Source organism: Podarcis muralis, chromosome 5 (genome assembly GCF_964188315.1).
Source record: "Podarcis muralis chromosome 5, rPodMur119.hap1.1, whole genome shotgun sequence".
Classification (NCBI taxonomy): Eukaryota; Metazoa; Chordata; class Lepidosauria; order Squamata; family Lacertidae; genus Podarcis; species Podarcis muralis.
In genome coordinates this window covers 62962773-62986292 of record NC_135659.1, presented here as the reverse complement: position 1 = coordinate 62986292, position 23520 = coordinate 62962773, and the positions used below count along the sequence as shown (strand labels likewise).

Genomic DNA, 23520 nt, shown 5'->3' with positions numbered 1-23520 from the left:
CACTTTTCTAACAATTAATGAACCAGGAAGTTAATGCTTTAGCCTTTTCCTAAATATCAATAATTGCTATGATGTCATCCATTGGTTAAAACTGTATACCGTATTTTTCGCCCTATAGGACGCACTTTTTCACCTCCAAAAATGAAGGGAAAATGTGTGTGCGTCCTATGGGGCGAATGCAGGCTTTCGCTGAAGCCTGGAGAGTGTGAGGGGTCGGTGCGCACCGACCCCTCTCGCTCTCCAGGCTTCAGGAAGCTATCCGCAAGTCGTGCAGCTCTCCCACAGCTTCCAGAGAGCTGCCTGCACCCCGAAGCCTGGGGGCGTGCTGAGCTCAGCGCCCCCAGGCTTTGGGCTTCACGCAGCACGCCCCCAGGCTTGTGGAGTGCTTGGGGGGGAAATAATTTTTCCCCCTTTGTTTCCCTCCCCCAAAAAAACTAGGTGCGCCCTATGGGCCGGTGCGCCCTATGGGCCAAAAAATACGGTAAGTCGTGCCAGAAGGCTTTTTACACACAAAAAAGTAGACAAAATGAAGTCTGGACATTTTGACTTTTATCTCAAATTCTTAAAAAATGTAAGGTGGGAAAGGTCAACAGGTTTTGTTTTTTATAATCATCATGAAGGAAAAACTGGTATATATTAAAAAAAATAACCTTGGCATTTCGGGGGTTTACTGCTCCACAGTGGTCTATTAGTTTTATCAACATCACAGTATATAATAGGTTCTCCAATGAGTGAGAAAGTCTCCTTGCAGCTGTATTTGATCACTGTTCCATAAGGAAAAATAGATGCAGTTCCGTTGTGGGATCCACCAGGAATGTCTGGAGGGTCTTTACATACAGCTCCTAAAAGAAAACTGAATAATTCAGCAAAATGATAGAACTGTCAACAGTATACTGTTGAAAAATCCAAAACATACTGTGTAACAACTACTATTTTAAATATATTTATTTAGAAGTGATATATTTTAAATGCCTATTGGATTTCTCAGTTTAATTTATTTTTTATTTTACCAAAAATGAACAAAATCATAAGAAGAGAGGCTCACATTTTGGCAGCAGGGAATTACCATTGGTTGTGATTCTCTGAGTCATTCTCTGGGGAGCTGCACATACAGGAACACATCTGCAGTTCTGTGCAGACAGGAAGACTTTTTGGAAGTACTGAAATACACTCAATATCCTGGCTTATTTTCCTGTTAGATTAATAGAAAGTAAATCAGAAGTTCCTGCTTCTTATGTTAACAGAGAATGTGCCTTAATAAAGCCAGGATCTTCATACTGAAATTGATGCACAACCAGGGGAGGAGGAGAAGAGGGAGAGGGGAAGATGCTTGGGTCCAGCGCTCATTCCCAGCTTCATAGAATAATGGTCAGAACTGCCCCATTAATTTTCTGCAGCTGATGTTCCTTATTGCACAACCCAATGCATAGCCACTTGAAAAGTAAGCTCAAGATAAAAGTGCACATTTAAATGTATTTAAACCTAACCTTTGTTATTACACCAGATTTTAAGTTACACTGATATCTGCCTTTTATCATCATGGAACTCAAGGTAGCACGAATAGGGTAAGTACATATACTATACAAGCACTGAGCAGATTCCAGACCAGTTGAATTTTCTATATTCAAATACCTGCACGTGCAAACATTCTGTTTTATACTTTTTCATGAATGAAGAATGCTATTACTGTTGAGGAATATCTATTTAGATCTCTATATGTAACCCTACTAACAATGTACACTAACCTTTACATGCAATCTGAATCTTATTCCTTATGGAAACATAGGGAAGATATGACGATAACTCATGACACCAGAACCCTGATGGACTGGTGCCTGATGTAAGCCATGATGCGTTCTGGAACATAGCCTCCTTTGTGTTCCCTACCCACCAGGCCCCAATCTAATTCTCGTCTCAACCGAATGCTACATGACATGTTGTACATACTCTCAACAAAGTTTTAAGATAACAACGCTAAGTGTGTCCTTTTTCCTTACACTAGCAACAATAATGGAGCAGGGCCCTTTGTCTTATCAATCAATCGATCCTATACAGGGAGGTGCCTGTATAGGCCCATAAATGTGGACTAAAGAAGAAAGTAATTTGTGGGGTGCTGGAACGTAACCCTTGTGTAGGTGGGGAGTCGTCTGTACAGCCAGCAGCACTTACTTCAAATGCCTTCTGGATGCCTTTGGGTGTATCTATATATACAGTGGTGCCTCGCAAGACGAAAAGAATCCGTTCCGCGATTCTCTTCGTCTAGCGGTTTTTTCGTCTTGCGAAGCAACCCCATTAGCGGCTAAGAGGATTAGCGCTATTAGCGATTTAGCGGCTTAGCGGCTATTAAAGGATTAGCGGCTAAGCTGCTAAAAGGCTATTAGTGGCTTAGCGGCTTTGAAAAAGGGGGGGGAGCGGGGGGAAATGGCGAGACTCGCAAGACGTTTTCGTCTTGCGAAGCAAGCCCATAGGGAAATTCGTCTTGCGAAGCGCCTCCGAAACGGAAAACCCTTTTGTCTAGCGCGTTTTCCGTCTTGCGAGGCATTCGTCTTGCGGGGCACCACTGTATATTCTCACAAAGTTCTGCCTGCTTTTTACCTCTTATGTGATCTAACCTATTCTTAGAAGTTTTTAGCAAATTCTTTTGTGAAATTTTCTAGACTGGGATCTGCCATAGCCACTTTGAGAGTTTTTTGTTTTACAATCAAGCTGTGTAAATTTTATGAAATAAAAAAATCCTTACCATAGTCTCTGTCAGATAAACGCTTGAAATGACAAAAGCCATTTACAATTGACGAGACATTATTTTTTTTCTCCTGGCTGAATTAACATTACCAAAACCTAATCTGGGAGGTTGGTGTTGTTCAAAATAACTTAAGAAAGTGCAAACCAGAAAATTATCAACAAGAAGCAGGGCGGGATTCAATTACCTCTGGGTGCTCAACGTTCCGTGTAATTTAGATATAAGTTGATTAGTCTAAACTTAGAAATCTCATTTAGACATCTACAATAGCATTTTAAATAACAAAACTGTAAACCCTATAACTAACATTTTTTATTTTCTTTATTTGTATTGTATGCATAACGTACAACATTTTGAAAATGCTTGAGGAACTTGCAGGCTAATGCAAGGAATCAGAATAAAGTTGTCCTTCAGATTTTGCACTCCAAAATTTCAGATGTGATTTTTGATTTTTAAAAAAACCCATGAAAACACAACTTTAGGATAAAATATGTTTAGAAGCGTATGATTCGTCCCTGTACTTCTCTTCTTTTGACTGAATTATCTGTTTAATATGAGCTTTTTATGGATAATCTATGTTGCAATTTTATTTATTAAAATTTACAAAAATATACAAAAACAGAAAAAGTAATGTATCTTTTTGTGAGACTATACATGCTTCAATATGTATTTCCATATGGCTATTTTTAATTAGCAGGTTACTATAGAAATGAGACAGAACAGACTTATGAATAGCTGTGAAACAAACACAGAATAGGAACTAACTAATTCGCTTATTTTAATGACCATGCTTACTAAATTTTAAGGCAAATTCATAGCCCGATTGTCCCACTGAGTTCAATATAGGGCTTTCTCCTAAGGAAGTGTTCATAGGACTGCAGCCTTCAGGTGCAATTCTCTATATCCCTACCTGGGTACAAACCTCCACTGAACACAGTGAAGCAGATTTCCAAGAAAACAACTGCTGTTAATCACAAAAAATATCACTCCAAATTTGTAAATAATTTACACTACTTACGCACACAAAGTGGAGGTGGATTACTCCAGTGAACATCACTTCCATTTGCCTCACATGTGTTCCAACGTCTCCCAATCATTGTGTATCTGAATGTACAGGATAAAAAATCCAACCAAGTGATGCTCAATCCATATAAATCAGAAGTACAGTTGGTAGGCAGTTCATAGAGCGGTGCTGTTCAGGTCTACTCCAATCTAGACAAGGTCTTACTGCCCTTAAAATATCAAGATTACAGCTGGGAGGTACTGCTCGATCTAGCCCTGATTCTTCATGTCTTCTATGCTTTTGGTAATTTTTTAATCTCTTGCTAATTATGCTGTTTTAGAAGTGTATTTTATATTGAACTTCTTTTTACTAATGTTTTCTTCTTAAGATAAAAAATTGTTAACTTCGCTGTGTTAAATGTGCATTCTGTAGTCAACCTCTTTCATAATGTATTATTTTGAAATTTTTAGGATTATATTTAAGTTTCCTGTTAATTATGCTGCTTTGAATGTATCCTAGATGTTTTTCAGTAATGTTTTATTCTGCGTGTGTGTATGAAACTCTATTTTCTCCCTTTTTAAAAAACTGTTTTTATTTTTATCTGCAAGCCACCTTGTCCCTTCCCAGGGTAAAAGGCATGGTATACATATATAATAATGAAATTTATAATGATTATGATAATAATATAATTAGATTCTCCTCCTAAACTTAACTGACTGCATCTTTTCAAAGTTTCTGCAAAAACAATTAAGAGCAAAAGTATATTGGAAATGTTATTGGTGGCCTTTAATGGTGTTTCCTTACCCTTGAATACACATATATAAAATTCTTGCTCCAAAGGTGTATTCTGAATTAAATGAGAGAATACTTCCACCATTTACTAGTGTTGGTGTCTCACATGTTTTTCCTGAAAAGAAACATTATGGAATTAAACATACAAAACCAGAAAATGAAACAAACAATATTTTTGACAGGTCTGGCATTAATAAAAGGAGAAGAGTTTTGACAAATTGCATTAAAAACATGAAGGAAAGCAAACTATATATAAGATAATGCATAAAACAATGTAGTAACATACAAGATCTCTTATGTCTGAAGTTCACAATCCTAGCAAATATCCTTTTTAATACCAAGCATTATTCTGAATATATTTGCCAGGATCCTTAACTACACATAAAAGATACTGTAATGTCAATTACCATGCGAGAGATCTTCAAAGTGCCATACTTTGTTATTTTACATTTTCCTTCACATATTTTAACAAAACTGTTCAAACAGCCCCTCACTGCTCTTTGAACCATCAACTGAACTTCAACTGTTGACGTACACCATCTTAAAATCTTATGAAAGCACAGATCAGCAAATGCAATGAGTAAACAAACCAATCTCTTGCACATCTTGAATAAGAATTTTGTTTCTGGATGCCTTTCCAGTGGAAGTGGGCATCACTCATATTTATTTAATCTTCCACAGAAGATTAGTACAAATAAAAAAAGTGATCGTACTGCACTATCACCTGGGTGGAGGAGGTGCTGCATGTTGTGAAGAGGATGCTCTGTGTGAAATATCCTGCCATGGGTTACAGCATAGTTGTAACACATGCCACAAAATTACTTAGCGTTAGATATTTTAAAAACTTTGCAGAAAATCTGGGATGTTTGCTTCTTTCATCTCTACAAGACTGCAACTTGCTATTCTTGACAAATTCAAAATCAATATATTTATTCTTCTCTTGCCTGGCAGCCTCATCATGCAAAACTCAGCATAAATTAAGGTGGTTATGTAGTTAGTTTTTTTTGTCAAAAATAGCACTTGCCTTGTTACTGTAAAAGCAGTTATTTGTATAGCCAGTGTCTTGTAGGGGTTAGAGTGCTGAGCTAGGATTAGGCAGGTCAAAGTTCAAATCTCCTTTCAGACATGAAGCTCACTGGGTGACTTAAGGACAGTCACTGTCTCTCAGCCTAACCTAAATCTACAGGATTTGTAGGATAAAAGAAAAGATGAAGAAAACCATGTCTGAAGAAAAATACATATATGATATTCTGAGCTCTTTCAAGGAAGGGTTAAATGTAAATGTATCAAGTAAAACAGCTGCAGTATTTACATTCCCTAGCTCAAACATGTTTCAAACCGAGTCATAGGGCTACTTTTTATTTCCCTGTTCACCAAACCACCAATATGTCTTTGGGGCCAAAACCAAAAAACCTTTCATCTTAATAATGTCCAAGGACGTGCATGTTGTGGGGACTTTATCTTTTTAAAAACAAAGTCTGGTTTTTGTTCATAAATACCTGCAAATCATTACAATAAATCAAAAGCAAAAGATGATTTACCTCTACAGAACCTTGCAAGCGGTGACCACTTCATATTTTTACCACAGGTAATAGTATTCAAGATACCAGGAACTTGTTCAAATCCTGCCTTACATACATAGTGTACTACCATCCCAACAGGAAACAATACTGAAGTTCCAAACTCATCTTTTAGTTTAGCTCTAGTTTGCTTTGGCGGAAAGGGGCAGACTTCTGCAAACAAAAAGCAATATAACAACTTATGACACCATGTTAGAAACTAGAATAATACAAACGTCAGAATGTTAGAAGATTCACCACTGCTAACAGACTGCCTACATCCTGCCTGCTTTCCTGTTTTATCACATGTATATACAGTGGTACCTCGGGATGCGAACGGGATCCGTTCCGGAGCCCCGTTCGCATCCTGAACAGAATGTAAGACGTGACTGCGCGTACACGGGTTGCCACTTCTGCGCATGCATGTGACGTCATAGAATCATAGAGTTGGAATAGACCACAAGGGCCATTGAGTCCAACCCCCTGCCAAGCAGGAAACACCATCAGAGCACTCCTGACATATGGTTGTCAAGCCTCTGCTTAAAGACCTCCAAAGAAGGAGACTCCACCACACTCCTTGGCAGCAAATTCCACTGTCGAACGGCTCTTACTGTCAGGAAGTTCTTCCTAATGTTTAGGTGGAATCTTCTTTCTTGTAGTTTGGATCCATTGCTCCGTGTCCGCTTCTCTGGAGCAGCAGAAAACAACCTTTCTCCCTCCTCTATATGACATCCTTTTATATATTTGAACATGGCTATCATATCACCCCTTAACCTCCTCTTCTCCAGGCTAAACATGTCCAGCTCCCTTAGCCGTTCCTCATAAGGCATCGTTTCCAGGCCTTTGACCATTTTGGTTGCCCTCCTCTGGACACGTTCCAGTTTGTCAGTGTCCTTCTTGAACTGTGGTGCCCAGAACTGGACACAGTACTCCAGGTGAGGTCTGACCAGAGCAGAATACAGTGGCACTATTACTTCCCTTGATCTAGATGCTATACTCCTATTGATGCAGCCCAGAATTGCATTGGCTTTTTTAGCTGCCGCGTCACACTGTTGGCTCATGTCATTTTGACTGTCTGCGCATGCGCAAGTGGCAAAACCCCGGAAGTAACATGCTCTGTTACTTCCGGGTTGCTGCGGAGCGCAACCTGAAAATACTTATCCTGAAGCGTATTTATCCCGAGGTATGACTGTGCACACACAAAAACCAAGTAGACACAGCAATCTATGGAGTTCAATGAACTGAAAGATTAAGACCACAATCTATGCATGTTTACCAGCCACAATAGTGGGGTCAGCATGGTGAAAACACCACTACAAGCACCAGATTGGTTGTCGGTGCATTTGTAGTGCGCCAGCCTCCTCCCACTCCTGGTTTAGTGAAGCAATGCTGGTGATGGAAGGTCAGGTAACTGCTGTCACTCTGCCAACTGGTGCTGATATTTACTCAGAAATAAACAACCAGGTAAGTGCATACAGGAATACAGCTTAAATGTGCAATTTTCTGCTTGAAACTGGGCAAATCTAGATGACAGAACTGGTATAGGGAAAGTATATTCCATTTATCTTAAGGGGGGGGGGGGAATAGGCTGCAGCTGTTGATCTGACTGCTGTGGAAAAAAATAGAATGACCATCAGTCAAGTGACAGGCTCCAATACCTTCATCACTTAGCTCCCTTGCCATGCCATCCCCTCAAGCCCAAAGCCTTCATCTTGTTTGTTTGTTTTTGATTTTTACTGTCTGAATATACTGCCTTTCTGTCAAGGAATCCAATGCTCTGGCCATTAGTGGAATTTGCCAAGAACAATAAACCCATGATCCAGGCCACATCCAGCCACCCCTGCTTCATCTTCAGTGCCTACTGCTGGAGACTTCCTGCCACACCTTTAAGAGGTCCAGAAGAAACTTATTCAACACTTGAACTGTGCTAACAAAGCCTACAAATGCAGAATAAAATGGCATTAGCAGAACATATCCTGCTGTTTGAGATGAAGTATGAAACTCCACATAACATGTCTGATCCAATTGTTGCTATTCTAGATCATTAATAACAGAGGCTTTCCCAGATGTCTGGGGAAGGAAATGGTGAACTCAACACCTCCAGTCAACAGCTCGTTGTGATTGTTGATAGCCAAGCTGTAAATCTTGGCAGTCAAATTCGCTCTGGGAAAAGAGAATGAACAAGTGATTAACCTCAGGTGCTCTGAAAAAGCAGCTTTCCATGTCGGGACCAAGAAGCTTAAATTACGGCTGAGATGTTATCAGTCTGCCATTTGAAATTTACATCTGGATTGTGAGCTAACTGCTGGCTGAAGAAGATGATTACCAAAAGACAGAAAGCAAAACAAAAAGCATGTTTTAATTATTTGCAACTAAGAAAATTTTAAATAGCCAAATGGTATCCCAATTGCTAGAAATCTTTATTTTATTTTATTTTTTTATTTTAAACTCTGTTTGATCAATGGTACTTACATCAAACTGAAAAGTATTTTTTCTATGTCACTGTGGGAAAAGAATGCAGCCCAATAAGGAATCCTGTGAAGACCTTAAGGTGAAGACGGGAGACCGAAGCTCTTAATGTAGAGACTATGGAAATCTTAAGGTAGAGACTGAGCTGCTAATACAACTAAGACCATTTCATATGGCAAATGCATTGTTGGACACCCCATTGACTGTTGGCATATTACAGCAATTAGTGGATGAGCAATTAAAATAGATCAGAGTTGAGATCCATGAAATGATGAATGGAAATGGACCACAGGAGGTTGAAATGGAAAATGGAATTAAAGACACAGAAGCTTTGGAGAACAATAGGAATAAAATGTTGCCAGAACAGGAGAGTGTAATGAAAGTTGGAGGCAGTAGATGATGAAATGGAGAAGTCCTTCACAACAGTGTCTAGAGGGATAAAACAGTCAAATGGCAGAATTATGATGTTGGAGGAGTCGAATGAAGTCATGGATGGAGAGACTAAGAGATATCCTGAGCTGGCAGAGATAGAGTTGAAGAGAAAGGATTCTCCATATGATTTGGAGTGAATTTACAGGGGAAAGCTACCAACTCATGGAGAAAAATGGAAGAAAGAATGGAGAAAATGGTTTTGTTTTTTTTTAAAGGGATGGAAAATCATAGCTTGGTGAAGGACCCTGCGAGAGAGGGAAGGTCTCCCAGGCTGAGACTGGGGGAAGAAAGGTAAACTCTCAGCTCTCACCTCTTTCTGTGTGAGAAAAGGGTTAAGATCTAACTTTGAGAGCTGACTTTGTATTTTCTTTTCTCTTCTTTATCTAGATTAATTTGCTTTTCATTGTATTGTATTGTATTATGAAAAAGTCTTAATAAAATTTTATTAGACAAAAACAGGGGCCTTTCTTTATTCTGGAACAGATCCAAGCACCTACAAGGTCCACCCAGATTTCATGAAGTTCGAACTAGTCTTCCTTGTATCCCAGGTAAACCATAACTTGCTATTTTTTCTGGTTGCATGAATCAGTCACCACCAACAGTACCTGTGCAGGGTCATGAGACTTACTGGATTCTAGTAAACATTCTAAAACATCTTCCATGTGACAGCCCTTTAGATATTTGAAGATGTCTGTCATATCACCTTTCAGTCTCTTTTCCATACTAAGCATAACTAACTCCCTCAACCATTCCTCATAAGGCTGTGTTTCCAGACCCTTGGTCATCTTGGTCACCTTCAACTGCACATGTTCCAGCTTGTAAATACCCTTCTTCAACTGTGGTGCCCATGACTGAACAAAGTTCTGCAGGTGCAGTCTGACCAAGGCAGAATAGAGTGATACTATGACTTCCCTGATCTCGACACTATACCTCTGCAGCCAAGATCAGCATTTGCTTTTTTGCTGATGCATCACATTGTTGACTCATTAAGCCTATGGTCTATTAATACCCCTAAATCTTTTTCACATGTACTGCTGGCAAGCCAAGTATCCCTCATCTTATATCTGAGCATCTGCTTCTTCCTGGCTAAGTGTAGAACCTTACATATGTCTCTACTGAAACTCATTTTGTTAGTTTTGGCCCAGATCTCTAATCTGTTAAGGTATTATGGAACTGTGATTCTATCTTCTGTGGTATTAGCTACCCTTCCCAGTTTGATGTCATCTCTATTTTAGTAGAGCTCACTTCTAGGTAACTATGGTTATAATCACAACCACAAAATAGAAGATGCTCAACTTTTCTTGAGTTTATAACATTACAGCAACTTTATATGAACAACAATAAGAACAACACACCACCACAGGGGTCTTCCAATGGTGTCCAGTTTCCATCAATGCAATAAGTCGTATTTGGTTTTGAAGGTAATCTTGTAAAACCGTTTTTGCATTCATATACAGCATTACCAGGTAGTTCATGGATGATCTCAGAAAAGGAAAACACTGGTAACTCCTCAATTTTACACCATTTTCGGTCCCCTTTAAAAAACACAATAGTTAAAGATGTTAAGTCTTTTGAACTAAAAACATTGTTCACTATTTCACCATATTTGTTCTGATAGTTAATGTAATAAAATATAAGTAATAAAAGTATCTTTTAAAAAAGCAAATTATTATAACTAAGATATGAAAGAACAATTGAAAATACTCATGTACTCTTTGAAATTTAAAATTCAGCCTTCCTGAATCTTCTCTTGTGCAAACTCATGATACCTGCACTGATGCTATCTTATAAATTCTTATACATTTCCAAGTTCAAAATTCTGGCCAGAATGCCCCTCAAGGGCAGGGGTAGGGAACCGTATTCAGCTCTAGGGCCACATTCCCTTTTGAAAAACCTTTCAAGAACACATTCTAATAGCAGGCAGGGCCAGAGGCAAAACTGGGTGGAGTGACAAATACCAATAAATACCAATAAAATCAGGTTTCTCCGCTATTGCCCTTGTGCTATGAAATGTTCTTCCTCCTGCCATACGAGAAGTAGCAACCATGAGATCCTTCAAACATTTTTTAAAGATGTCTTTTGCCCAGGCTTTCCCTTACATGAAAGACCAGAGGTTTTTGCCAAGTTAACTAAGGAGAAGATCTCTATATCTGTGTTGTGGTAAATCGATGAAGAATATGACTTGACACCAAACTGTATATGATATACATGATATACAGGTATATGATATAAATGATATACAGGTGGTACATGATCCCAGTCAAGCTTGCAAAAATATATCACCTGCCTGATAACAAATGTTGGAAATGTAAAGAAACTGAAGGAACGTTCTTTCACCTCTGGTGGACTTGCCCTAGGGTTAAGGCTTTCTGGGAAATGATATACAACGAGTTGAAAAAGGTATTTAAGTATACCTTTCCTAAGAAACCAGAGGCCTTGCTTCTGGGCATTGTTGGCCAGAGGGTGTTAAAGAAGGATCTAACATTTTTTATGTATGCAACAACAGCAGCAAGGATACTTATAGCTAAACATTGGAAAACCCAAGATCTGCCCACGCTGGAAGAATGGCAGATGCAACTGATAGACTATATGGAATTAGCAGAAATGTCTGGCAGAATCCGCGACCTGGGAGAAGAAGCAGTGGAAGAGGATTGGAAGAAATTCAAGGATTACTTACAAAAACATTGTAAATTGTATGAGTGTTAAGAAAAGATGCAAGAATAATAAATAAATGTGGCATCAGTAAGCTAGTTGAAAGGAATTTGAGAATAGGTGAAATTTGAGAAAAAGTTAAATTTGGAGTTAATATTATGCCTAAATTAAATATTCAAGCTTTTGGTTAATGTAGTTAAAACTAGAGACATAATATTGTAAAAATACAAAATAAGAATTGAAACAAGGTGATAATTTGCTGTTTAGAACTTTATAAATTTGGAATGCAGGAACGAGAGACGTGAGGAAGTCTAAAAAGGTGAAGAAAGTATGGATATTAAGGATTTGATTTTGATGTTGTATGTTTTTCTTTTTTGTGTGTTTCTCTTTGTCTATTGTACTTTGGGGATGGTGATAATGTTTAAAATCTTGAATAAATATTTAAAAAAAACAAAACAAACTGTATATGTGGAGGGGCAGCAAAGGAAAGAGAAAAGAGGGGATCAAATAAATCACACAGGAAAACACAAACATAAATAACAGAAGGGAGTGTTCAACCCATATACTGTATGCACGCTAGAAAATTAGGTCTAATTACTAGATCCCACCTCATCAAAACAGATTTTTGTGCATTTTTCACACATTTATTTGGTTTTTTAAAAACTGTGTTTCCTCCCAAAGCAGCCCAGGGTAGTAAGCATCTAATGCTACAATAGTATGATTTAAAATTAAATTAAAACATTTCTAAAACATTTTAAACCATCTATACACATTTAAAGGGAATCGAATACCATCAGTTAAAATTTCAGTTGCCATGGCCAGCATTGGTGTTATATGCTCAAACCGTATTTCCCTGCCGAGCAAGCTGGAAGCTGATTCTGCACCAAATGAAGTTTCTGAACGGTCTCCAGAGTTAAACCCCATATACTGTATAATGCAATGCAATAATCTAACCCAGAGGTTACCAGAGCAGGCTATCCCTGTCGAGATAGGGATACAGCTGGGCCACCAGACAAAGCTGATGGAAGGCACTCCACGCCACCAACACCACCTGAGCCTCAAGCAACTGACAAGTATAGCAAAAATTGGTCTTTGTGAAAAGACTCATCTTCTCTTCACATACTATACTGGTCTAAAAAAGGACATCACACAAGGGAAAAGGGCCAGGAAAGGAAGAGGAAAATCAAAATAAAAACTCAGGGAGAGATATTCCTATAATCTTTTTAAAATTAGTTTTTATTAAAGATTTTATTGTGAAAGAAAGAAAGAAAAGTACATACAGTGGTACCTCGGGTTAAGTACTTAATTCGTTCCAGAGGTCCGTTCTTAACCTGAAACTGTTCTTAACCTAAAGCACCACTTTAGCTAATGGGGCCTCCTGCTGCCGCCGGAGCACAATTTCTGTTCTTATCCTGAAGCAAAGTTCTTAACCCGAGGTAATATTTCTGGGTTAGCAGAGTCTGTAACCTGAAGCGTATGTAACCCGAGGTACCACTGTATAGTGTCTCCACTTTCAATTCATAGAATCTTTTTCATAATTCATTTACCTTTGGTATGAGACACTGTTGTGGCTTGCATTATGCGGTGGGGGGAGAGGGGAAGAGAGGAGACACAGGGGAAATAGATAGGGGTATAATGATCTTTCGTTCTATTGCATAGTGTTTGTGTAGGTTTTTGTATCAGTGTCACGTGGGTAGGTCCGTATAACCGACCAGCGAAAACAGTTCTGGGGCAGGTGGTGCCCGATGGAGCTGGGCTTCCAGGTAAAGCAGCCCTGCTTCCTATCTTGCTGGAATAGCGGCCTCCAGATGACAGTGAGGAGAGGAGGCCTGGTGGAGCTGGCTGGTCACAGAAGAGCGCATGGAGCGAGTTCTGCCTCTCAGCTGGAATGGCTACCCCAGAGGACATCGATCTGAATCAAATCAAATCTTTACATAGCTGTCAACTTACAGATTTGAAAATAAGGGACCAGCAGCCTTGAAAATAAGGGGCCAGCAGCCTTGAAAATAAGGGACCAGCAGCCAAAATAAGGGACCTGCAGCCTCACCTGTTGCAGGCACTCCAGTCTTCCTGTCCTCCTGCAGTCTGGTCAAACTCATGCTGGTAGCTTTGAGAACACTGTCCAACCAACTTTGTAACCAGAGGTTCAACTGAATAGAATCTGAATCACATGCACCACAAGGCCTATGCAGCCTCAACTTAAGATGGCTCCCCAGCCTGGCTTTGCACTGCAAAGTTTGCAGCAGCACGTGCAACAAAATGGCATCCAGCATTCAAAAAACCCCTCAGCTTGCATTAACTAGCCACACACAAGGCATGCAAGCTCCACCCCCCAGTCGTTCTTAGACTTCTTATTGGGTGAGCAACACAGCCAAGCAACACAGTTGGAGCCTCCCTCCTCCCTGGCCGGCAGGGAGGGAGGGAGGGAGGGAGAGGAGCTGCTTCCTTTGAAATTTAAGGGACATCATTTAAGGGACATCCATCAATAAGGGATAGCAGCGGGACATGGCACTGGAATAAGGGACTGTCCCTTCAAATAAGGGACACTTGACAGCTATGAATCTTTATGGTTGCAATCAAACGACCAGCACCAACGAAACAAAATAGAAAGCACATAAAACACATTAGTCAAATGTGTAAGGTAAAGGGACCCCTGACCATTAGGTCCAGTTGTGACCGGCTATGGGGTTACGGCACTCATCTTGCTTTATTGACCGAGGGAGCCGGCGTACAGCTTCCGGGTCATGTGGCCAGCATGACTAAGCCGCTTCTGGCGAACCAGAGCAGCGCACGGAAACGCCGTTTACCTTCCCACCAGAGCAGTACCTATTTATCTACTTGAACTTTGACGTGCTTTCGAACTGCCAGGTTGGCAGGAGAGTCAAATGCGTACAATAGGGTAAAAGGGAATAAAATAAAACAAGGCAGATGCAGGCTCGTTCCAACTTTAAATCGGTAGTGACCACACGGAATAGTGTTTAATAAGTTATTTTATATGTGCCTGAACGGCGCCTATGCCTTCGTGCCGCCGCAAGCGAGGTCCCTGCGGCGGCCTCGCATCTCACCTGCCGCCCGCTGCGAATCCTGGGCGGGAGAGGAGCGCAACTGCCGCGCGGCTGAGGAGCCAGGACTCGACGCCTCCTCGCCGGCGGCCTCTAACCCACATCATGCCCCGCTTAGCGAAGCCTCTCGAAGCACGAGCGGGCGCGAGGGGAGGCAACGCGAAGGGAGAGAGGCCGCTAGAGGCTCCGCCGCCTGCCTGCCTCGTACTCACCCACCAGTTCCTGAGGCAGCAGCAACAACAGCGTCGACATCGCCAAGAGCCGGCAAGTCCGTAGAAGCCCCCACAATAGCCGCAGCATAACGCTGAGCTGAGGCGGCGGCGCGGAGAGCCCCTCATTGCGCATGCGGGGAGGAGGCGGCGGGAAAGAACGTTGGGCAGGAGCCGCGTGGCAGTGGCGAGGCGCGTGCCGAACGCTGCTCTCAGCTCGCGCTACCGGCCTTCCCACTTATAGCCTTAGAGAGGAAGTAGGTTTCCGGGTCTCTTGTTACATATTTTACAAGTGGCTGTCGAATGCCGGGTATCAGGACTGCGCATGCGGGCAGGCGGGAGGGAGGCGAGGTCCAGCGTGTGCAAAACAGTTGAGCTCGTGCTGGGAGTTGGGCGCGGCAGGAGGCGCCGCCCCCGCCCGAGAGCGCGCTACGATTGGGTGGGATAGGAGAGGTGGGCGGCTTGGCTAAGGGCTGCGCCCCCTTTGCTCCGCCCACCTACTTTCCAGGCTACAGTGAAGGCGAGAAAATCCGGACACAAAGGTGGTTGAGCTTTTTTTATTTTTGGCCAAGTTGTTGAGGTTTTTTTTTTTTAGTTTTGCCAGCTTTTTTGCGATTTTGTGTGTGTGTGAAAATCTCCCAGATCTACACTACCAATATGGGCTGCATTACCCCGGATTTTCATGGACATTTCAGCGATTTCCGCCCGTAGGCCAGAATACTGGCTATTTCCGGGGGGTTCTGGACATATGGCAACCCTAAGTATTAGGTTGAGTAAGGAAAGGCAGCACGTAGCGGCAGCAAGGAAAATAAGGTGGCAGTTGAAAGGAAGCCTTGGCCTTCCTGATGGTGTGGGGTGAGACCTCCCATCAGCCCCGACCACCATGTAATCAGGAATCATGGGAGTTGTAGTTCAATAATATGGTCTGGTGGAGAGAGTGGGGCACAACTTTTATGTTCTTGGAGCAGCAAAGGGAGCTGGATGTGTTTTGGTGTGGTGGGAAACCTCAGCCTTTTTTTTTTTTTTAATAACTTTTTATAAGAATTTTTTATTGTGCTAGCCAAAGGCCATATCACGCTATTTCAATCAATGAGTATTGCAGTACGTTACAAGTTTATTTACAAAAGACATCTAAGGAATCTTGTGGCATTTTTATGACTAACACATATTTTGTGGCATAAGCTTTGGTGGGCCACACATACCCTAGTACAAAGAGAAGAGAGTGGTGGGGAGAGAACCAGTTAGGCCAAAAGCTGATAGAAACAATAAAGTTAATGCACCACATAGAGCACAAAAGAATATTGCATCCAAATAGGCAAGAGCTAGTGTGATTGGTGAGGACGCGGGTGGCGCTGTGGGTAAAAGCCTCAGTGCCTAGGACTTGCCGATCGAAAGGTCGGCAGTTCGAATCCCCGCGGCGGGGTGCGCTCCCGTTGCTCAGTCCCAGCGCCTGCCAACCTAGCAGTTCGAAAGCACCCCCAGGTGCAAGTAGATAAATAGGGACCGCTTACCAGCGGGAAGGTAAACGGTGTTCCGTGTGCTGCACTGGCTCGCCAGATGCAGCTTGTCACGCTGGCCACGTGACCCGGAAGTGTCTGCAGACAGCGCTGGCTCCCGGCCTCTAGAGTGAGATGAGCGCACAACCCTAGAGTCTGTCAAGACTGGCCCGTACGGGCAGGGGGTACCTTTACCTTTACCTTTAGTGTGATTGGTATGACCTACCCCCAACTGATGGCAAATTGGCAGAGGGCAGCACAGTGGTACCTCTGGATGCAAACAGGATCTGTTCTGGAGCCGTGGAGCACAACCTGAAAACGCTCGACCTGAAGCAACTTTAACCCGAGGTATGAGTGTAAGTGGTTGAAAACTAAAGAATCTTTTTGTAGAGAGCTATGAATTTCTAGGATCTGATGACCATGTTTCTATTATTATTCAGCATGGTAGCTTTATTTAGAGTCTCCATTTCAAAAATTTTGCTGGTGTATGATAATTTTTCAGGTTTGCTACAGAATGCATTGGGAAACTGAAATGCTACTCCACTAGTTTCTGAGTCTAAAACTGTTTACCCAGAAGCAAAACCCACTCAATTCAATGCATATCCATATCAAGTAAGTTAACGTAAGACTGCAATATTTGTTTCATTCATGAAACTTGTTTTCAATGCCAGGGTTAAAGCTGTGAATGATATGAAGGTATACATAGAGGATGGTGTGCTTCTAGGCATGTGCAGTGCTATTTTTCCCGCAGATTGCAGCCACTTGCATATAACTTAGATTAGGATACTGGGTTGCCAAGTGATAGGTTGTGCCTTTAAGGCAGCAACAAACCCTCACAGAAATTTATATATCTGTACAAAGTAGTTTTATATGTCTAGAGTTTAGTAAGATAAAGATGTTGATCAAGACTATCACTTCATAAAGGGATGACTGCATCATTCCAAGTCATCTTTCCTACTACTGTCCCCATCTGTAGAGTGAATTCATTAAGTAAACCAGTGATATCTCTGAAACATTTCCAAGGCAAACTTCTCTTGCAGGCGTCAGCTCCATTTATGATACATACAGCTGTTTAATGAAAACAGCCACAACCATCAAAGAATTTCAGTACCTGTTGCAATAAGTCAATTATGTCAAATGCAAGTTGGCTGTGAATTAAGAACAAAATACATAATTTTTAAATTTAATTTTATTTATAACAATTATTTATTTCTGATCTTTCAGAATATTAATCCTACAAGGTAGCTTGTATTATATTATATATTTTGAAAATACAAAAAAAGTTAGCATATCAAAACCACAGTTATTATTTCTATCTGAAAGGGGCAGTGCAAAAACTGAAACATGAATGTGTTCCTCTTCTGCATGTGGCAAAATATTTGTTTTCACTTTCCAAGCAGTGATTGTGTCAAGTGGTCCAAAGAAGCAGGTATATTTGTTGGCATCTGTTCATCCAGTTACTTTCACCTGTAATTTAGGTGGGAATAACAGTAGCAGTATTCAGTAAATATTCCTTTTATTTACAGTGAATTTGCACTATTTCATCCAGGCACATGTTCACCTTCATGATTCTAACTGCTAATGTATTCATGAAGCTAAATCTGGTTGGTTCAGAATTCCTTCTCAACGAGAGACCTCCTAAATGCTGGAGTAAGTGCCACATGAACAGTAGCAAGGAATGATGATGGGGAATCCAAACAAAGAGTCCCAGGTCTGAAGGGACATGGGGCCACTATTTAGCAGGTATGAGTATCAGGGGTGTCTTGCCCATAGAGGCAAGTGGTGCAGGGTGCCAAGTTCTGGAGGGCGCCAGACCTGGAGCCTCCGCCTGCCGTGGCCACAGCGGCATGGGCACCAGAGAAGAGGCGGAGGGTGGGTGCGGCGCCTCCCAGCATGAGCTTGCAGCCCTTGCCCGCCTCGCTGAAGCAGCGCCACGCCCGGAGCCTCCGCCTCTTGCCCGCTGGAGGAGCCACCCTCCAGCCGCTGCCCGCAAAGCTGCCAGCAGCGCTGTATAAAGGTTGACAACTCTGGGAAACCGGGGGGCGGGGGCAGGCCAGAGGGATTTTTGCACCACGGCTCCGGATATACTTAAGATGGCCCTGCTGAGTATTGTTAATAATAATAATAATAATAATAATAATAATAATAATAATAATAATAATAAATTTTATTTATATCCCGCCCTCCCCAGCCGAAGCCGGGCTCAGGGCGGCTAACAACACTAAAACAGTACAACATTATAAATACATTCTAAAAATTAATTAAAATACAAATTGATGGCAACCATAGACTAAAGCTTTGTAGAGATTGCCAAAGGAGGGAGTCAGGCTGCGCCCTGACCAAAGGCCTGGTGGAACAGCTCTGTCTTACAGGCCCTGCGAAAAGATGTCAAGTCCTGCAGGGCCCTTGTCTCTTGCGACAGGGCGTTCCACCAGGTTGGAGCCGCAGCCGAAAAAGCTCTGGCTCTAGTTGAGGCCAGCCTAACCTCTCTGTGGCCTGGGACCTTCAAGATGTTTTTATTTGAAGACCGTAAGTTCCTCTGTGGGGCATACCAGGAAAGGCGGTCCCGTAGGTCACCTCAACAGGTGACCATCTTGGAACCATGTGTATGCCCCCTTAGGATTCCATGACAGATGAAAGGAAGGATATGAATGCAATAAAATTATACACACACACACACACACACACACACACACACACACAAATTTTATCTTGCTGCAAACAGTTATCTTTAGAACGGGGGCAATATCAGAAGATTCAGATATTGGTACATACTGTAATCTATAGCTAGTTCTCTATTACTGCATGCATTACATGCATATATAAGAAATAAATGCGTATTATCGGGGGCTGGGGGAAAGAAGGGAGTCAGCTATTGTGAGGAACCTGTGGCCTTTCAGAGGATGTTGAATTCCATCAGCCCCAATTGTCTTAGTCTATGGTCAGGGATGATGGAAGTGTAATACAGCAATATCTAGAGGATCATAGTTTCCCCACCCCATTTTTTTAGCATTAGACTCAGGGTCTCCTTTTTAACATTCAACTGGGACATTTTGAATGTGGATAAAATTATCTAAATCAAAGTGTTACCTATTACTGCAATAACGAAGCCTTTTTCAGAGTTGGATCATGCTACTTGAAGGTCTGGACTTTCATATATTCTGTTGCTTGCAGGAGTATATTTACTTAAGAAATAGGAAAAAAACAGTATTAAAGAATCAAGTAGAAGAGTTCTGGATTCAAATAAACTAAAATGTTTTTTTTAAAAAAATGCCTGGGATCCAGAGTTCCTGTGAGTGGAACTCTGTTCACAGGACAATCCAGCTGGAGATGGGGCAGGAGGGAGGGAGGTGATTTTTGCCGCACAGATTATCCTTTCCTCAGATTCTTCTAACCCCATTATCTTTCCCAACATGGAGATGTGGCTGTTTGCCAAGATAACAACTAATTCTTCAAACTACTGAAAGATCAGTGTAAATTTATAGAAGTGTGAAATCTTGGCATGCCCTGTTAATGGGCGTTCTATTTAAAAACATATCTTACAGAAAAAGAATTTTTTTTTAAGATATAGCCAATGTTCCTTTAATTACAGTGCAAAAGAAACGAACAATCTGATGAAGCAGGTGGGTTGATGCAAGTTATTGCCCAAAACACATGGAGGGCACCAGGTACAGCAGGCATCCCCAACCTGTGGCCCTCCAGATGTTTTGGCCTACAACTCCTATGATTCCTAGCTAACAGGACCAGTGGTCAGGGATGATGGGAATTGTAGTCCAAAACATCTGGAGGGCTGAAGGTTGGGGATGCCTAAGGTAGAGGATGGCTGATACCACCCCATGGCCATTCTCCCAAAACAGAAGGCAAATGATGCATTTGTGTAAAAAGCTATGGCTTTTGTCCTCGTAGAGCTGAAAGACACCGCTTGTACTTTTGTGCAGGGGTTGGGACACAGATCAGTCTGCAAATGTGTGTAACTTAGTACCGAGTAATACAAATAAGTCATAAAAATAAAGTAATGTGCCTTACGCTTTGTTCCGCTTCAAAACAATTACAATTACACAGAAAACACCAGCAATAACCAAAAGCAGCAAGGCGCCAACCAGAGAGCCTGTTGACCAAAGAATGAATAATGTTTGTATCCCGTAATTCCTAATAGTAACATTATAAAACCATAATATTTTGGAAAACAAACAAAAAGTTCTTTAATAAAAATACTACAATAATTCATCAGAAATCATTTACAATACAGAATCCAAAAGAAACATTCTAAAAATTAACCCATTAATCGGCATGGTTTTCATTTTTATATCCATGACAAAACATCTTTCTAATTTCATAGTCAATAATTCTGCAACCTTTATTTGAAGACAGCTATGAGCTAATTCCAAGGACGCGGGTGGCGCTGTGGGTTAAACCACAGAGCCTAGGACTTGCCGATCAGAAGGTTGGCGGTTCGAATTCCCCACGATGGGGTGAGCTCCCATTGCTCAGGCCCTGCTCCTGCCAACCTAGCAGTTTGAAAGCACATCAAAGTGCAAGTAGATAAATAGGTACTACTCCGGCGGGAAGGTAAACAGCGTTTCCGTGCACTGCTCTGGTTCACCATAAGCGGCTTAGTCATGCTGGCCACATGACCCAGAAGCAAGATGAAGCACCGCAACCCCAGAGTCGGTCACAACTGGACCTAATGGTCAGGGGACCCTTTACCTTATGAGCTAATTACAGTTTCTTGAATCCTGAGCTATATATGAGATTTATGAATATGAATGAGTGCACTCTCGTAAATTTTGACATTTACAAAAATGTTTTTGAGTTTTGATAAATGTTCATTTATTCCAGATTTAATTACATATTTTTAAACAAGTTGACATCCTAGTTTACCTAGAATTCTGAATATAACCGTTTAGGATTAGGTTGAAAGGGAGATAAAGCAATCCAATGCAACATTTCTGCTCTTGAGTCATGGCATGTTTTGACTCTGTTTCTGACAAAATAGCTGTATAATAAAAGTGGCCATCTGAGCTTCCTCCAGGTTGTTTTTTTTAATGGAAACCTAGAACAGCTCTTATAACTGTACTCAAATGTGTAAGACATGGTGGCGGTGATCTTTGCATATCTTCTGTATTTCTTATCTGAGAGCCAGCATAGTAGGGAATGGGGTGTTAAGAGGGTTGGATTTGAAAAGGGAACTTCAGGTTTGAGTAAATTTAGTCAAATTACAGTGGTGCCTCGCAAGACGAAATTAATTCGTTCCGCAAGTCTCTTCGTCTTGCGAGTTTTTCGTCTTGCGATGCACGGTTTCCCATAGGAATGCATTGAAAATCAATTAATGCGTTCCTATGGAAACCGCCTTCAGACCAGGTCCGGGGACAGTCTGTCCCCTGACCTCTTCTGAAGGCTGGGGGGGGGGGGACAAGGGCTTTTCTTCCCACCCCCAGCATTTTAAAAAACCCCGGGACAGCGGAGGACTTCTCCGCTGTCCGGGGCGATCTTAAAATGCTGGCGGGCAGCATTTTAAAATCGCCCGGGACAGCGGAGGACTTCTCCCTGTCCGGGGCAATTTAAAAGCCCCTGGGAAGGCAGGCAGGGGGGGACAAAGACTTTTGCCCCCCGCCAGCCTTCAGAAGAGGTCCTGGACCTCTTCTGAAGGCCGGCGGGGGGCAAAAGTCTTTGCTCCCCCCTGCCTGCCTTCCCGGGAGAGCGGAGAAAGGCAGTGCGTTTCTCCGCTGTCCCGGACGGCTTTTGAAGGCCGGCGGGGGGCAAAAGTCTTTGCTCCCCCCTGCCTGCCTTCCCGGGAGAGCGGAGAAAGGCAGTGCGTTTCTCCGCTGTCCCGGACGGCTTTTGAAGGCAGGTGGGGGGGAGCAAAGACTTTCGCCCCCCGCCCGCCTTCAGAAGAGGTCCTGGACCTCTTCTGAAGGCGGGCGGGGGGCGAAAGTCTTTGCTCCCCCCTGCCTGCCTTCCCGGGAGAGCGGAGAAAGGCAGCGCGTTTCTCCGCTGTCCCGGATGGCTTTTGAAGGCAGGCAGGGGGGAGCAAAGACTTTCGCCCCCCGCCCGCCTTCAGAAGAGGTCCCTCTTCTGAAGGCGGGCGGGGGGTGAAAGTCTTTGCTCCCCCCCCCCCCTGCCTTCAAAAGCAGTCCTGGACAGGCTTCGCGGACCTCTCCGCAAGCAGCGGGAGCGCCTCCCGCTGCTTGCGGAGAGTTGCCAGCATGCCGAAGCCTGCACGCGCTGAGATCAGGGAAATTCGTTTTGCGAAGCGCCTACAAAACGGAAAACCCTTTCGTCTAGCGGGTTTTCCGTCTTGCGAGGCGTTCGTCTTGCGGGGCACCACTGTACTCTGTCATGTTAAAGTACCTCACTGAGTTATTGTGAGGATAAAATACTTCTCTGAGCCTGTTGCTAGAGTAGAATAAAATACATTTAAAATACTTAATACATTTGTATTTGAAGTAATATATAACAATGAGAGGGAATAGGGACACAACATTCCTGTGATAGTGGAAGTGGAGTTGTCCCCTTCCAAATACATTGCTTCAGATGCCAGTCCATCATCATTGCTGCTGTTGTTGTTAAAATTGTATACCGCCCTTCATCTGTAGATCTCAGGGTGGTTCGCAACATAAAATTACAATATTAAAAACACAAATTGCATAATGAAAATAAGAACAAAAACAAACCAATAATCCCCTGTCCCATATCTCTCAAATGTAAGTAATAGTGCACCCCATATTAGTGTACTCTCCTAAATGTTTCTTTTCTACCTGCTATCTTGGTGTTTTGCCAAGCATGCTGCTACCACCTCTTCTCGTTTCTCAGTAATCCTGCATTGCCTCCATTGCTGTCACAATGCAGCACCTGAGTTTGTTATTAGTATAGATGATTCTGGAAAATATGTGCTAAACTATGAGACAGAAAATTAGCAAAGGCTGGACCATTAAGGAAAATAGGGTACTGCCCCCACCAACCTCAGTCTTCTTACAGGAGGCGGCAGCAGCTATCAGCTTCCTCCTCCTTCATGTTCATAGAATTCGGTAGTGAGGAGGATGGGGACAAACCAGTTCAGTTGGTTCAGCCTCTCATTGGCTCTGGCTCCACCTACTGTTGGCCTC

At 42.3% G+C, this 23520-nt stretch overlaps 2 protein-coding genes across 10 annotated transcripts in view; both read right to left on the bottom strand.

Annotated features, from left to right (window-relative positions):
• Positions 1-15057, bottom strand: part of LOC114599338 (membrane cofactor protein-like) — a 33985-nt gene extending 18928 nt beyond the window's left edge. For 2 of the 9 annotated variants that reach the window (XM_077929045.1, XM_077929047.1), the window contains exons 1-6: positions 13695-14281; positions 10351-10530; positions 6077-6268; positions 4548-4650; positions 3759-3844; positions 651-842 (exon numbers count right to left, since the gene is read on the bottom strand). In XM_077929045.1, the coding sequence (XP_077785171.1) occupies positions 651-842; positions 3759-3844; positions 4548-4650; positions 6077-6268; positions 10351-10530; positions 13695-13920 (979 nt within the window). In that variant the 5' untranslated portion in view covers positions 13921-14281. Of the gene's footprint in view, positions 1-650; positions 843-3758; positions 3845-4547; positions 4651-6076; positions 6269-10350; positions 10531-13694; positions 14286-14921 lie in introns of those variants that run through there. The other 7 variants (XM_077929043.1, XM_077929044.1, XM_077929046.1 and 4 more) reach the window with 5 other exon arrangements.
• A 2589-nt stretch (positions 15058-17646) lies between these two features.
• The window catches only part of LOC114599337 (complement receptor type 1-like), a 100966-nt gene continuing 95092 nt past the window's right edge, over positions 17647-23520 (bottom strand). Inside the window, exons 46-48 of the mRNA XM_077928130.1 lie at positions 20441-20522; positions 19505-19599; positions 17647-17881 (exon numbers count right to left, since the gene is read on the bottom strand). Of these exons, the coding sequence (XP_077784256.1) occupies positions 19542-19599; positions 20441-20522 (140 nt within the window). The 3' untranslated portion in view covers positions 17647-17881; positions 19505-19541. The remainder of the gene's footprint in view (positions 17882-19504; positions 19600-20440; positions 20523-23520) is intronic.